At 36.5% G+C, this 12,439-nt stretch overlaps 1 protein-coding gene across 3 annotated transcripts in view; it reads left to right on the top strand.

Moving 5' to 3' along the window:
• l(2)41Ab (lethal (2) 41Ab) overlaps positions 1 to 12,439 on the top strand; it is a 344,790-nt gene that overhangs the window by 54,676 nt on the left and 277,675 nt on the right. For 2 of the 3 annotated variants that reach the window (XM_070214114.1, XM_044393648.2), the window contains exon 4: positions 11,632 to 11,776. The exons of the other annotated variant lie outside the window; for it this stretch is intronic. In XM_070214114.1, the coding sequence (XP_070070215.1) occupies positions 11,632 to 11,776 (145 nt within the window). The remainder of the gene's footprint in view (positions 1 to 11,631; positions 11,777 to 12,439) is intronic. 3 annotated transcript variants of the gene reach the window in all.

Genomic DNA, 12,439 nt, shown 5'->3' with positions numbered 1-12,439 from the left:
CGCACGTCGCGCAAAACCCCGAAGTTTTCTACCCGTGTTTTTCGTTACAATTTCTGCGCGGAAATTCATCCGCTTTTCCTGGGACTCATCATCACTTCGACAATCAAGCCACCCCCGACCCAACATTTGATCCTTCTACCGGATCTTTGGACTTCCACTCCTGGATTTTTCCGAAGATTATCTACAGCGCCTACGGTGGCTTGACCCGCTTCAGCTAAGTTCCATTTCCAATTGTTATTATTTGCCGGTCATACAGCCAGTTGCTTGAACCCCATTTGGTTCAACTTGTTGTATGATTTATTGTCTAATTCGAAAAGCGATAAAATCCGACGCAACGGCATTTAATATATATTTTAATTCCTTTTGTTTGCGAGCGGCCCTTCTCGAAATTTCGTACACTCGAAATTATTCCGCATACATATTTTCATTTCCGTAGTGCCAAATTATTTACAATTGTGCACATCCAAGAAGATAAATATTTCTAGCTCTACATGGATATTACAAATAGCTTCAATAATTTAATCCAAAAATATAACCAAGCCACAGTAAAAATTTCCGATCTAAAATTGTTCCGCAAAAATTGCACTCTGCATTTTTTACTGTGTTCCAGCTGCGCGTATATATTCACATAAATATTCTAATAAAGTTTACTTATACTACTATGCATTTATAAATCAAATCCAAGACCCTATATGTTTTCGTGGTCAATAAACTACATTTTTCCGTGTGTAAAAAATATATAGTCCAGCCACAGTGAATATTTCAAAATCAAAGTGATCCGCCGAAATTGGCAGCTTTTGTGATTTTACTGTGTTTCCTGCTGCGTGCATATATTTTTACATTTATATTCCAAAATACAGTCCACTTCATCTACATACATTTTTGAGCTAATTGTTTTAATAAAATCCCGCAAACATATTTTGCATTTCAAAGCTATTCCGCTATTCGCAATAAGTCTCCAGAACTCCCACAATCGGTAACTTACAGTATCCAGCTGTTAGCTAGCCACATACATACATACACACAGCTACGTACTCTCCAAGTATTCGGCATCGCACAGTGGGTCAAGTGCCTACAATAATTATAAAAAAACGACCATAAATCCGAATTTTAATATTGTTAAACAATTAATTTTTTTTTCCCTATCCGTGCACCAGTGTGACCATATTTTCCCTTTGCATAATTTAATAATTATTTATTTTGTGCATACACTTAAATACTTATTTTCGAAATTATTTCAAATCGCCATACAGTTTCCTCCACACAATACAGTGTGACCGTATATCCCGACGGACTTTCAATTGGTTCCTAAATTCCAATTCACAATAATTTCCGTGTAAACGATTTCGCAATAAATTTTAAACTCCTGTCCGTAATGGCTTCTCAAGCAAAATCCGCCCTAAATAAATTTATTGTCACAGCTGACACTCTGAGCCATTTTGAAGCCACTTTAAACTTTCCGGGTGCACCCACACCAACGTTATCCGCATCTAAAATCCGTCGCGAGCATGTCAGTTCCTTATGGCAAAAGGTGAATGATGTATATGACACATGCTCCGAGTGCATTGTGGCTGCGGGTGACAGCGCCGCAGACACCAAATCCATCCTGAAGGCGAAATATAACGAAACGTATTCCATATACGAAAGATTTGCTGCTCAGATCCTCGAGCAAATACAACAGGGCTCCCCCAAATCATCTCAACCTCCAGCATCGTCTCCCCAAGACTACATTTCGTTTGGCTGTCAGCTTCCTCCGATCGATACGGAGATTTTCTCAGGCAATTATCTTCGCTGGCCGACTTTCCGGGACCTTTTCACGGCGATCTATATAGACAATCCGAGTCTGACGCCTGTTGAAAAGCTGTACCATTTAAATGCCAAAACTAGTGGCGAAGCTCATTCTATAGTTTCCAAGTCCCCACTCACCAATGATGGCTTCCGTTCAGCTTGGACAAGTCTAACTGAGCGTTTCGAAAACAAGCGATTTAGGTGAACAGCCACCTAAAAACATTGTTCAATGTGCAATCCATGGCACAAGAGTCTGGGGCAGCCTTAAAGGAACTTCAACACACGATTCAAGGATGTTTAACTGCCTTAGAACTATCCGGCATTCAAATTGAGAATTGGGACCCTATTCTAGTCTACATTTGCTCCACAAAGCTACCACGCTCACACTCTCATTATGGGAGCAATCCATTCAAAATAAAGCCGAAATTCCCACTTGGCTAGAGCTAGATTCTTTTTTGACTGAGCGCCACCGAACACTAGAGGCCGTCGATAGCATCCAGTCTGCTAGTTCACTCCAAGTTCCGTCCAAAGTCCCAGCTCGATTAGCAGAACTTCCAAATATAAAGTCCTTCACCACGAGAGTACTTCCAATACCCAAAGGCTGCGATCTGTGTTTAAAAGAAAAACACCCCGTGCGTATATGTCCACGCTTTCTCCAAATGCGGGTAAATGATCGTTCAGCCTACATCCAAGATAAGCAGTTATGTTCCAATTGTTTTGCAAGCAGCCATAAATTGCAGGATTGCATTAGCGCTCACAGTTGCTTTACTTGCCAAAGTCGGCATCATACGCTGTTGCATCCAAGCAACAATTCTACAATTACTTCGATTCCATCCAAACCTCCAGGGCCAGTGTCACCCTCAATCCCACACAGAATTTCGTCTTTCTCAGCGCGTGTTTCCAACGTTCATGGGATTAAACGAATGTCCGATCCCGACCCGATTACTAGGGTCTATCCTACAGATAATTCTTCCGATTATTGGGTTCCATATCCCGCCTTGGATGACAGACGTTCCCGAGGTATTAAATCCTACCAATGCCGAGTCTGCCAAAAGATCCATCCGCTACGGAAATGCCACCGTTTTCTACGGCTTAGCGCCCAGAAAAGGATCCAGGAAGTACATATGCATAAATACTGTTCGAATTGCTTGGCCCACGATCATTCCCAGGACTCGTGCCGCAGTGGAAATTGCCGCCAGAAGTGTGGAAAGAACCACCACACTCTTCTACACTTGGACGATCGCTCCCGCTATCCTGCAAATACTTCTCCTGATGTTTTGCTACGGTGGTCCTCGCAAGGGGGGGAGAATGTTCACGCCAAAAGGGCGTCTAATTTCGAGAGGCAGTGTCGAGCGGCAGTTTTCTCCAGTTGTCCACATTCCGCTCGCTCGCACTGCCTTTCGCTCTCCCTCTCCAACTCTCCCGCAACTCTACGCTCCGCTCTGGAGCCGCTAAGGGGCTGTCCATATATTACGTAATCACCTAGGGGGGGGGGGGGGGTTCCTTGAAATGATTATGTTTGATTACATGGGGAGGGGGGGGGGGTCTTCCACAATGATTACGTAATCATTTTATATGTTTTTTTTTATTTAAAGAATTTTTTTTTAAACTTTTTATACCCGTTACTCGTAGAGTAAAAGGGTATATTAGATTCGTGCAAAAGTATGTAACAGCTAGAAGGAAGCGTTTCCGACCCCATAAAGTATATATATTCTTGATCAGGGGCACTAGCCGAGTCGATCTAACCATGTCCGTCTGTCCGTCTGTCCGTCTGTCCGTCTGTCCGTCTGTCCGTCTGTCCGTCTGTATGAACGCTGAGATCTCAGAAACTACAAAAGCTAGAAGGTTGAGATTTCCCACACATATTCTTTGGCTTCCTACGCAGCGCAAGTTTATTTTAGCCGAGCGCCACGCCCCCTCTAACGCCCACAATCGCCCACTAACGATTTTAAAATGGCTCCTGCGCCCACATATTTAAAGATTTCCGAGAAGTATATATGCAAATTTTGTTATGTATATTTATACCTATCGAAATGTAGAAGACATTTTTCAAATTGGACCATTCATTAAAAAGTTATACGCAATCTAAATATCTACATATATCTATCTCCCTCGCACTCCCTTTAGCTGAGTTACGATTATTAGTCGGGACACCAACCCGCGTTCGCACTACCTTTAGCTGAGTGACGGGTATTAGATAGTCGGGACACCAACCCGACTATAGCGTTCTCTCTTGTTTTCTTTAAATATATCTGCAAACTTAGATAGGAAAGCAGAGAAAAAATTTTTTTTAGTGGCTGGGCGGAGAGAAAGAGAATGTTTAGTGGTTCAATCACACGAAGAATGCGAAGACCTGGAATGGCTTGACGAAGAGTATGTTGGAGATAATTTCAGCGTATACGAACCGAATGTGTCATACCAAACTCCATTTATAAACAATATTAAAGATTGGGTTGCATCTCTGTTTGAATCCACATATTTAAACAAAAAAAATTTTATTCTTGGGATTACGTAATCATTGGGGGGGGGGGGTTTTTATTGAAATATTACGTTTGAGCACCAAGGGGGGGAGGGGGTCAAAAATCAGCAAAAACGTGATTACGTAATATATGGACAGCCCCTAAGTTAAGCTTCATGTAATTAGTTCCAATTTAAAAGTGTCCAAATAAACAGCCGCACGTCGCGCAAAACCCCGAAGTTTTCTACCCGTGTTTTTCGTTACAATTTCTGCGCGGAAATTCATCCGCTTTTCCTGGGACTCATCATCGCTTCGACAATCAAGCCACCCCCGACCCAACACTATTGTTCCAACTGTCTGGTGGTGGTGCGCTGTGGATGTAATATTTTCAATATTTAAATATTTGCACAAATCGTCTATAATTGAATTCTTATATTCTGTTCCCATGTCGGTAATGAACGTCTTCATTGGACCGTACTTCAGGATAAAAGATTCAAATATTGCTTTAGCGACAATATTAGCATTTTTATTTGGAACAGTTATGGCAACTACACCCAGAAAAAAAAGACCGAAAAAATCTAAGACCGAATTTCTTACATTACTACCGTGTTGTTCTTTTATTTTTTTAAGACCACATTCTTATATTAATACCAAATGGTATTGATTTAAGACCAGTAAATTTAGATTTAAGTTGAACTTATGCACGCGCGCGTAACACGGTGCGATGGCCCAGTTGGTAAGGCGTCTGACTCTGATGCGAGAGGACCCCGGTTCAAAACCCAAATAAGTCAAAGTAAGTAAAAAGTTTTTCAAATGTATTTCAATTAACATTTCCTTTATAACTTTAAGAACAAAAATGTATTAAAAAAGTTAAGTTGTTAATTTACTAATTACAAAAAAAAAATAAGTTGTGTTGTGAGCGGGAATTGAACCTCGTACCCCCAAACACAAAATAATACCAGAATCCAGCACCTTGGCCCCTGGGCCATGGCCTTATTATTTCCTTCCATGGCAGAATGCTTACAGGAGCATTCAAACAAAATTATTTTTTTACTAAAAATAAATATACATTTAAGTACGTTTCGTTCTTAAAGTAAGAACAGCGGTCTTAAAAATCCGTTCTTAAAATAATACCATAAATTCTTATAATGATACCAAACAGTATAAAGCTATTTTTGAGACTCAAAAAGACACGTTTTCAGACACAATCAGAACAATTTTTTCCCTGAGTGTAAATACTTAGTTAAATCACATATTAAAGTGACTGCATACTCATTGCCATTTTCTGATTTTGGTAGTGGACCAATAGTGTCCCCCTTTATGCTTGTTATCAGTGTATTTGTCAATGTTTGAAGGTAGCTGCTAAAATTTGCTAATTTGTTTGTATCAATTAATATACTCATGCTGTCTTACTGTTTTCAAGGTCAAATTTGCGACGCAGTCTGCTGCTGAGTGAGTCATTTATGGTTGAAATCGGTTACCCACAACTTAAGTTAGAAATTGAAAAAGGGTCAAAAACGTTTTTTACACTTAAAAAAAAAATTTATCCGTAAAAAAAATTTTAAGTGCCATTTTCTGAATCAGGAAGACGTACCTTACCGGAAAACAAAGGTTTCATTCATGGTATATTTCATCGATTTTTTTTTGTAAACTGGTGTAATTTAAATATACATATCTTGGATGCAAATAATGAAATTTTAGCACTGCACTATGGGCAAATATTCAGTCCTTGAGGCATTAACTCCAGTTTTAAAGATACAAATCTAAAATTTTTGTTATATACTTTTAAGGCTAAGATGTAATTTCGGTTTTTGTTGCTTTTTGAATCGGACCACATATTCATCCTACGCCCACGCCGCAGATATACATTTGAAGGCAAGGATTTAAAGAAAATGTTGTTTGTGTTGGTAACTGTAATACAATTTCTGTTTTTGTTAAATTTTGAATTGGACCAAGTCTCCATCAACCGCCAACGCCGCATATTTACTTTTAAAGGCAAGGATATAAAAAAAATGAATTTGTTAATAAATATTTCATATTTAACGCCTTTCGCAACAAAACTGAAGTATCTTCTTGTTTGATATTTTTTGCCAAAAAGAAGCACCATGCCAAATTAATGGCATCGAATTTTCTTTTTCTTTCGCCAATTGAGATGCCACCTTACGCTTTAATCGTGGTCCTGCCTCATTAGAAGTTAGGCATTTGCGACCAGGTTTGTCGCTTGGCAAGCCCTTTTCCAAAAATGAAATTTTCATGTTCGACGAAAGCCGCAGGAAATGTTCTTCCTTGAATCGGTCTATTATTCTATGACATTTTGGCAAATTACGACTAAAAAAGGCAACAATCTGCTTAATTTTTTTTTGACTATTGTGTGCTGACTATCGCTTAATTCGATTCCGTTCATAGTTTGCAAAACAAATTCCATCACAGCGGTTTGTTGCCGGTTGTTGCCGATACAAACATTAAGCAATGTGTAGTGACAGAACTCGAATGCAACTACAACATGGAGGTTTTACGTATAACGTGCAAAAACGTGCAAAAAGTATTGATAGGGTTCGATTAGCAATTGTTTTGTTTATAACTTCCTATTTTTACCTTGCCTATACTCTCCTATACTCACATCTTACACTCCACAGAAAGCAAAAATACATTTCTTATTTGTCATCTAAAAACTAAGCGACAACTCATCAAACAAATGGACAAAAAGCACATATAATAAACATTCAGTGTTTATAATTTATTTAACAATCCTTCACTCTTTGTATCCATATTTAAACTTTTTTGGTTGGCTTACAATAACCAAAGAAATCGAGGTGTGAAAACTACAAAGTTTTTCGTCCCTTTTTGTAAACGTGTGACCCTATTTCAAACTTTCGAATTTCTTAAGAAAAAAATAGCGAAAAACGCCAAATAAAATTCTTTGAAAATGGATTTTAGGTTCCTTTAAGTATTGTAAATAACCACAGAAGGTCATTTATGTAATACTGAAGAACAAAAAAATTTAAAAATGCCTCACTTTCGAATTTTTTGCCCATAGTGCACTGTAACTTCACTGGAAGTATTTTTGCGCACCATCGCCATACAAGACATACTAAGGTGCTATTTGAGCTATAGGATAAAGTCTTCCGATGTAGCCAAGTTTTTAGTATATATTCAAAATATTTTTTTAGATTTTTGGGGAAAATTTCATAACGATATCTCAATGGGAAATATTTATGGCCGCGGCTCCGTACAAGCCCAACCAGTGCACATTGGGATGAAAAGCGTTTTTTTTTTTGGCATAAACTCTAATTTTAAAGATACGGATTTCAATTTTTTTGTACATTATATTAAGATTATTGTAATATTTCGGTTTTCATTCGTTTTTGATTTTGACCACGCCCACATGAACCACCCCCGACCGCGAAGGTAATTTTAACAATACGGAATTACATTTTTTTGTACATTATATTAAGTCCATTGTAAAATTTCGGTTTTCATTAGTTTTTAATTTTGACCACGCCCACATGAGCTACCCCCGACCGCGAAGGTAATTTTAAAATACGGATTTCAATTTTTTTGTACATACTATTAAGACCATTGTAAAATTTCGGTTTTCATTAGTTTTTGATTTTTACCACCCCCCAGTCAGCCGGCCAAATTCCATATATAAATAAAATGTACGTGTTATATTTTTATTTTACTTATCATCTGTATTTAACTCGAAGTCCAAATTTTGTTCGAACTCGAAATGCGGGTTATCAATTACTGCATCATAATACCCTCTGCAAGGGTATAAAAATGTACTTCTTTAGATGTTCACTTTGAATAACAATTTTGAAATGTGTTCACCAAAAAATTCCCCGACGTTGCGTCTGAGAAAAAAAGCTCAAAGTTTAAGAATTGCTGTATTTAGTCAGCTTTTACACACAAACAAATTTGCTTAGTAAAATTTACCAACAAAGATAGTTACGTAACTATTAAAATAGTTACGTGTATTTTGTTTTTGCTTTGGGTTTGTGTCTTTGCTAATTGTGTGTATTTTGTTGTTGTGAAATGACAATTTACTTATTAGAATTGACAATTTTGCTGGTTGGGGCCTGTTTGACAATTATTACAGTTGATTTTACCAAGTATTTTTTTTGTGTGTAAGGGTAATCGCAGGCGAAAAAATACTTAGCTTTTAAGGAAGTCAAAGCATATAAAAAAGTACCGCTCCTCATTTCAACTCAACCCCATACTGTAAGGAGCGACTTCGTTCGCTTAACGTTAGTTTGCAATTAGGAAATTAGGTTGTCAGGACTTTCTTATATCTTATTTTCGCGTTTCTTGAAAACCTTTGCGTAAACAACCTTTCTGGAAGATTCTTCAAGAGAGAGAATCCGAAGGCTACTGGCAGAGCTATGTACACACAAAAAAAAAACTTGGTAAAATCAACTGTAATAATTGTCAAACAGGCCCCAACCAGCACAATTGTCAATTCTACTAAGTAAATAGTCATTTCACAACAACAAAATACACACATTTAGCAAAGGCACAAACCCAAAGCAAAAACAAAATACACGTAACTATTTGAATAGGTACGTAACTATCTATATTGGTCAATTTTACCAAGCAAATTTTTTTGTGTGTATATAATAAATGAATGCGATCTAAGTAAAAGTAGTGAATTTTTATACCTTCTATCAGTTACAATGTTATCAATGCAATTTTAATTTGCGCACAAATGTACACTTGTTTGTAAATTGGAATTTGTTATTTTTAAATTTATGTTTTGAATGAAGCGAAAACATTTGTACACACACGAAAAGATTGACATCCCATACAAATGTAGCGAAGTAACTTATTATATAAAATGAATAATTTTATTTGTATTTGATGAAAAGTTCGAATCTTAACATTAATATTTAACTTGGAAACACTTTGGCTATGTTTACAGGATTTGTAGTAATTTTTTATCTTCTTCCATGGTGGAAATTAAATAGAGCTCTTACTTCTCCTACAAATAAAAATTTTTTTTAAAAATAAAACCTAAGCATTTGCTTCACAAGTTTTTAAAATCCAAAACAAAACCAGAATTTCGAAATTCCAACCACTTTAGAAGTTAAGCTTAAGTACATCTAATGTTTTTCCTCGAAATATGGATGTTGGAGCTGTTTGGGGCCCCTGGGGGGACATGTTGGACCTTAGTGGGGGCCTAAGCCCCCAATGGAATACTGTGCAAAAATTTGGCTGCTCTAGCTCTTACGGTTTGGGCTGTGGTCGTATCCCCTTAAAAATCGGTCTTTCATTTTATAATCTTTAGAGATTTAAATGCTTGTACAATAGATCATACAAGTATTACAGCAAAAGTGTACATTACTCTATATTATGATTAATATTTAAAGCAGCAAGAAAGGAAGCTAGCTTTGGCCAGCCAAAGCTTATATACCCTTGCAAATGAAGTAAATACCTATAGTTTAATGCTTACTCTATCGGTGAAGTTCCAGGGATTCCAGATTCTGCGTGCCTATTTAAAATGTTGTTTTTAAGCTGTCAAGAATCAAAACTCCTTCTTTCTACAAAGTCACAATGAATTTTCTTATATTTGTTTGATTATTCCCATGGAAGCCTTAAGATATAGTGGTTTAATCCGGCTCGCTCCGACATATGTAGTACCTGCAATAGAAAGAAGACTTTTGAGAAAGTTTCATCTCGATAGCTTTAAAACTGAGAGACTAGTTTGCATAGAAACGGACAGACGGACATGGCTATATGATAAAGTAAATACCTATAGTTTAATACTCGTTCATCGGTGCAGTTCCAGGGATTCCAGATTCTGCGTGCCTAGTTAACATTTTTTTTTAGCTTACAAAAATCAAAACGCCTTCTTCCTGCAAAGTTACAATGCATTTGTTTATATTTGTTTGATTATTCCTATAGGAGCCTTAAGATATAGTGCTCCGATCCGGCTCGCACCGACATATGGACTACCTGCAATAGAAAGAATACTTTTGGGAAATTTTCATAGCTTAAAAACTGAGAGACTACTTTATACCTTCTGACATCAAATTTTGTGACGATGCCTACTTTCGATTAAATAAATGTCCTTTCTAAAATATTCTCATTCGGCACGGTGCAATAGAATGTGCCTTTGCAGGCGAAAAGCTTAAATATTTTGATAATGCGAGCCGAATGAGAATATTTTAGAAAGTGTATTTATTTAGTCGAAAGTACAAACATTTTTCGTCACACAATTTGATATCAGAATATTTTTAGCGATCGTCACTTTATTTTTACTTTGTTAAGCGGTGTTTTTGTTTGATAAACACTAAGGGGTATAACGCCCTTACACCTAAAGAAACTTTATATGAAACGATGATCGATGATGTTATGTGGTATCGATTGATATTGACTTGATATGCGGGCATCTCAATTCGATATGCTCGAAATGTATACAACAGGTCAGCTCGATGTTCGAATGTGTCTTTCTCTCTCCCACTCGTGTAACTTTAAGCGGTATCTCGCTCTATTTCTAATAGAGATAGTTTGTAAGAAATTTACCATGCGCATATCGATTTGACCGCGACGTGTTTTTTTTGTGAGCAACTAGGTCCGTGTAATTTAAGTAAATTTAAACTTAATCAATCAAAGAATCTAGCACGGACAACGCACACAAGGAAGATCGAAAGTACATCAAAAAATGTTGAGTAACGGGTATCTGATAGTCGGGGCACCCGACTATAGCGTTCTCTCTTGTTTTAAAATTAAATTAAACTGACGTCACTATTAAAAACAACAATAAAACTGCAGCAGTATATGTTATCTGGTATTATTATATTTTTTTACAAATAATTAATGATAACAATTAAAATTCTTGAATAAAAAAAGTTCGTCACAATACCCGACAAAAAGTTCGTCACGATACCCTACAAGGTAGACTTGTAGCAAAAACGGTGTCACTCTCAAACGGCGCAAAATAAAAAAACGCGAGGTACCAAAAACTGTTCATAAAGATCTCATGTATACGTGCATATATTTGCCTGATTTTATTTTCCACTCATCTTTGCTCTGGCACTGCTGAAACATAAGTAAATTGAATAGATTTGCTAGTTTGCGCACCACATTTTTAGCGAAAACTACCTCACGAACAAATTACGGGACTTCTTATTAATATTACAGTAAATACATTGTCGACACGATAAGGGGAGACGACTACATTTATTTGGAATTTTTGTCGTGACGTCATATATGAGATTCGACGAGTTCGTCACATTACCCTATTTGTCACATTACCCTACACTCCCCTATACTTTATAGGGTCGGAAAAGTTTCCTTTTACTCTACGAGTAACGGGTATACATATTTAACAAGCAATTCAAAACCAAATTAATCCATTTTTATCTCTTATCAATGGTATTTTTCAGATCAAACAATTAGAAAAAACTATTCACACAGGAGAGCTGCAAATTCGTGAGCATCAACAGTTTTGGATAATGCTGCAGAACCATTTTGTTAATCTGTCTCAAAAAAGAACTGACCAGTTAAACGAAATTCAAGTTACTCGAAAACGTAAGTCATCCATGAAAAATAGTGCATTCAAATTAATTTGTATGGTTCATTAAGAAAACACACCTCTTAACGTGGTAAAGAAGCCGTGATAAAATGATTACAAAAAATTAAAATTTCGTTATTTTTATATTTTGTTATATTATTTCCAGGATAATTTGTAAATATATGTAAATTCAACATTTTATATCAAGTGACATTTTTAAGTAAAGTTTACTTTAAATTATCTTTATTAATTCTATCTTTAAATGTAAAAAAAAATGATGAAATCGATACACGCATTAATAGCTCAGGACGAAAGAATTTCCTGTTTATGGTTGTCCAAGCCTGCCACCATTTTATTGTCCTATAAATGAGCCTTTTATAACCATAATTTACCACTACGCCTATAGTTCATCAGCTCTGGTACTTGCAATATCTTTAATTTAAGAAAATGACAAGTTTTATTAGCTTTTTGAGAATACAGGGGTGGTTAAAAGTATTTTCACAAATGTTAACTGTACTTATATTTTGAACTTATAATATAAACTTTTGGCACCTATAGAAAGAGCACTTCAATTCCGTTTAAATGACACAAAAATGTCTTAACCCATTAAGACCCCTTTGAAAAGTGAGCAAATTTTTCGAAAGTCAAATTTTCAACTTTTTTCCTGGGGCTTAAAACAA

Source organism: Drosophila takahashii, chromosome 2L (genome assembly GCF_030179915.1).
Source record: "Drosophila takahashii strain IR98-3 E-12201 chromosome 2L, DtakHiC1v2, whole genome shotgun sequence".
Classification (NCBI taxonomy): Eukaryota; Metazoa; Arthropoda; class Insecta; order Diptera; family Drosophilidae; genus Drosophila; species Drosophila takahashii.
The sequence above is the reverse complement of the archived record's forward strand: the minus strand, read 5'-3'. Positions and strand labels throughout refer to the sequence as shown.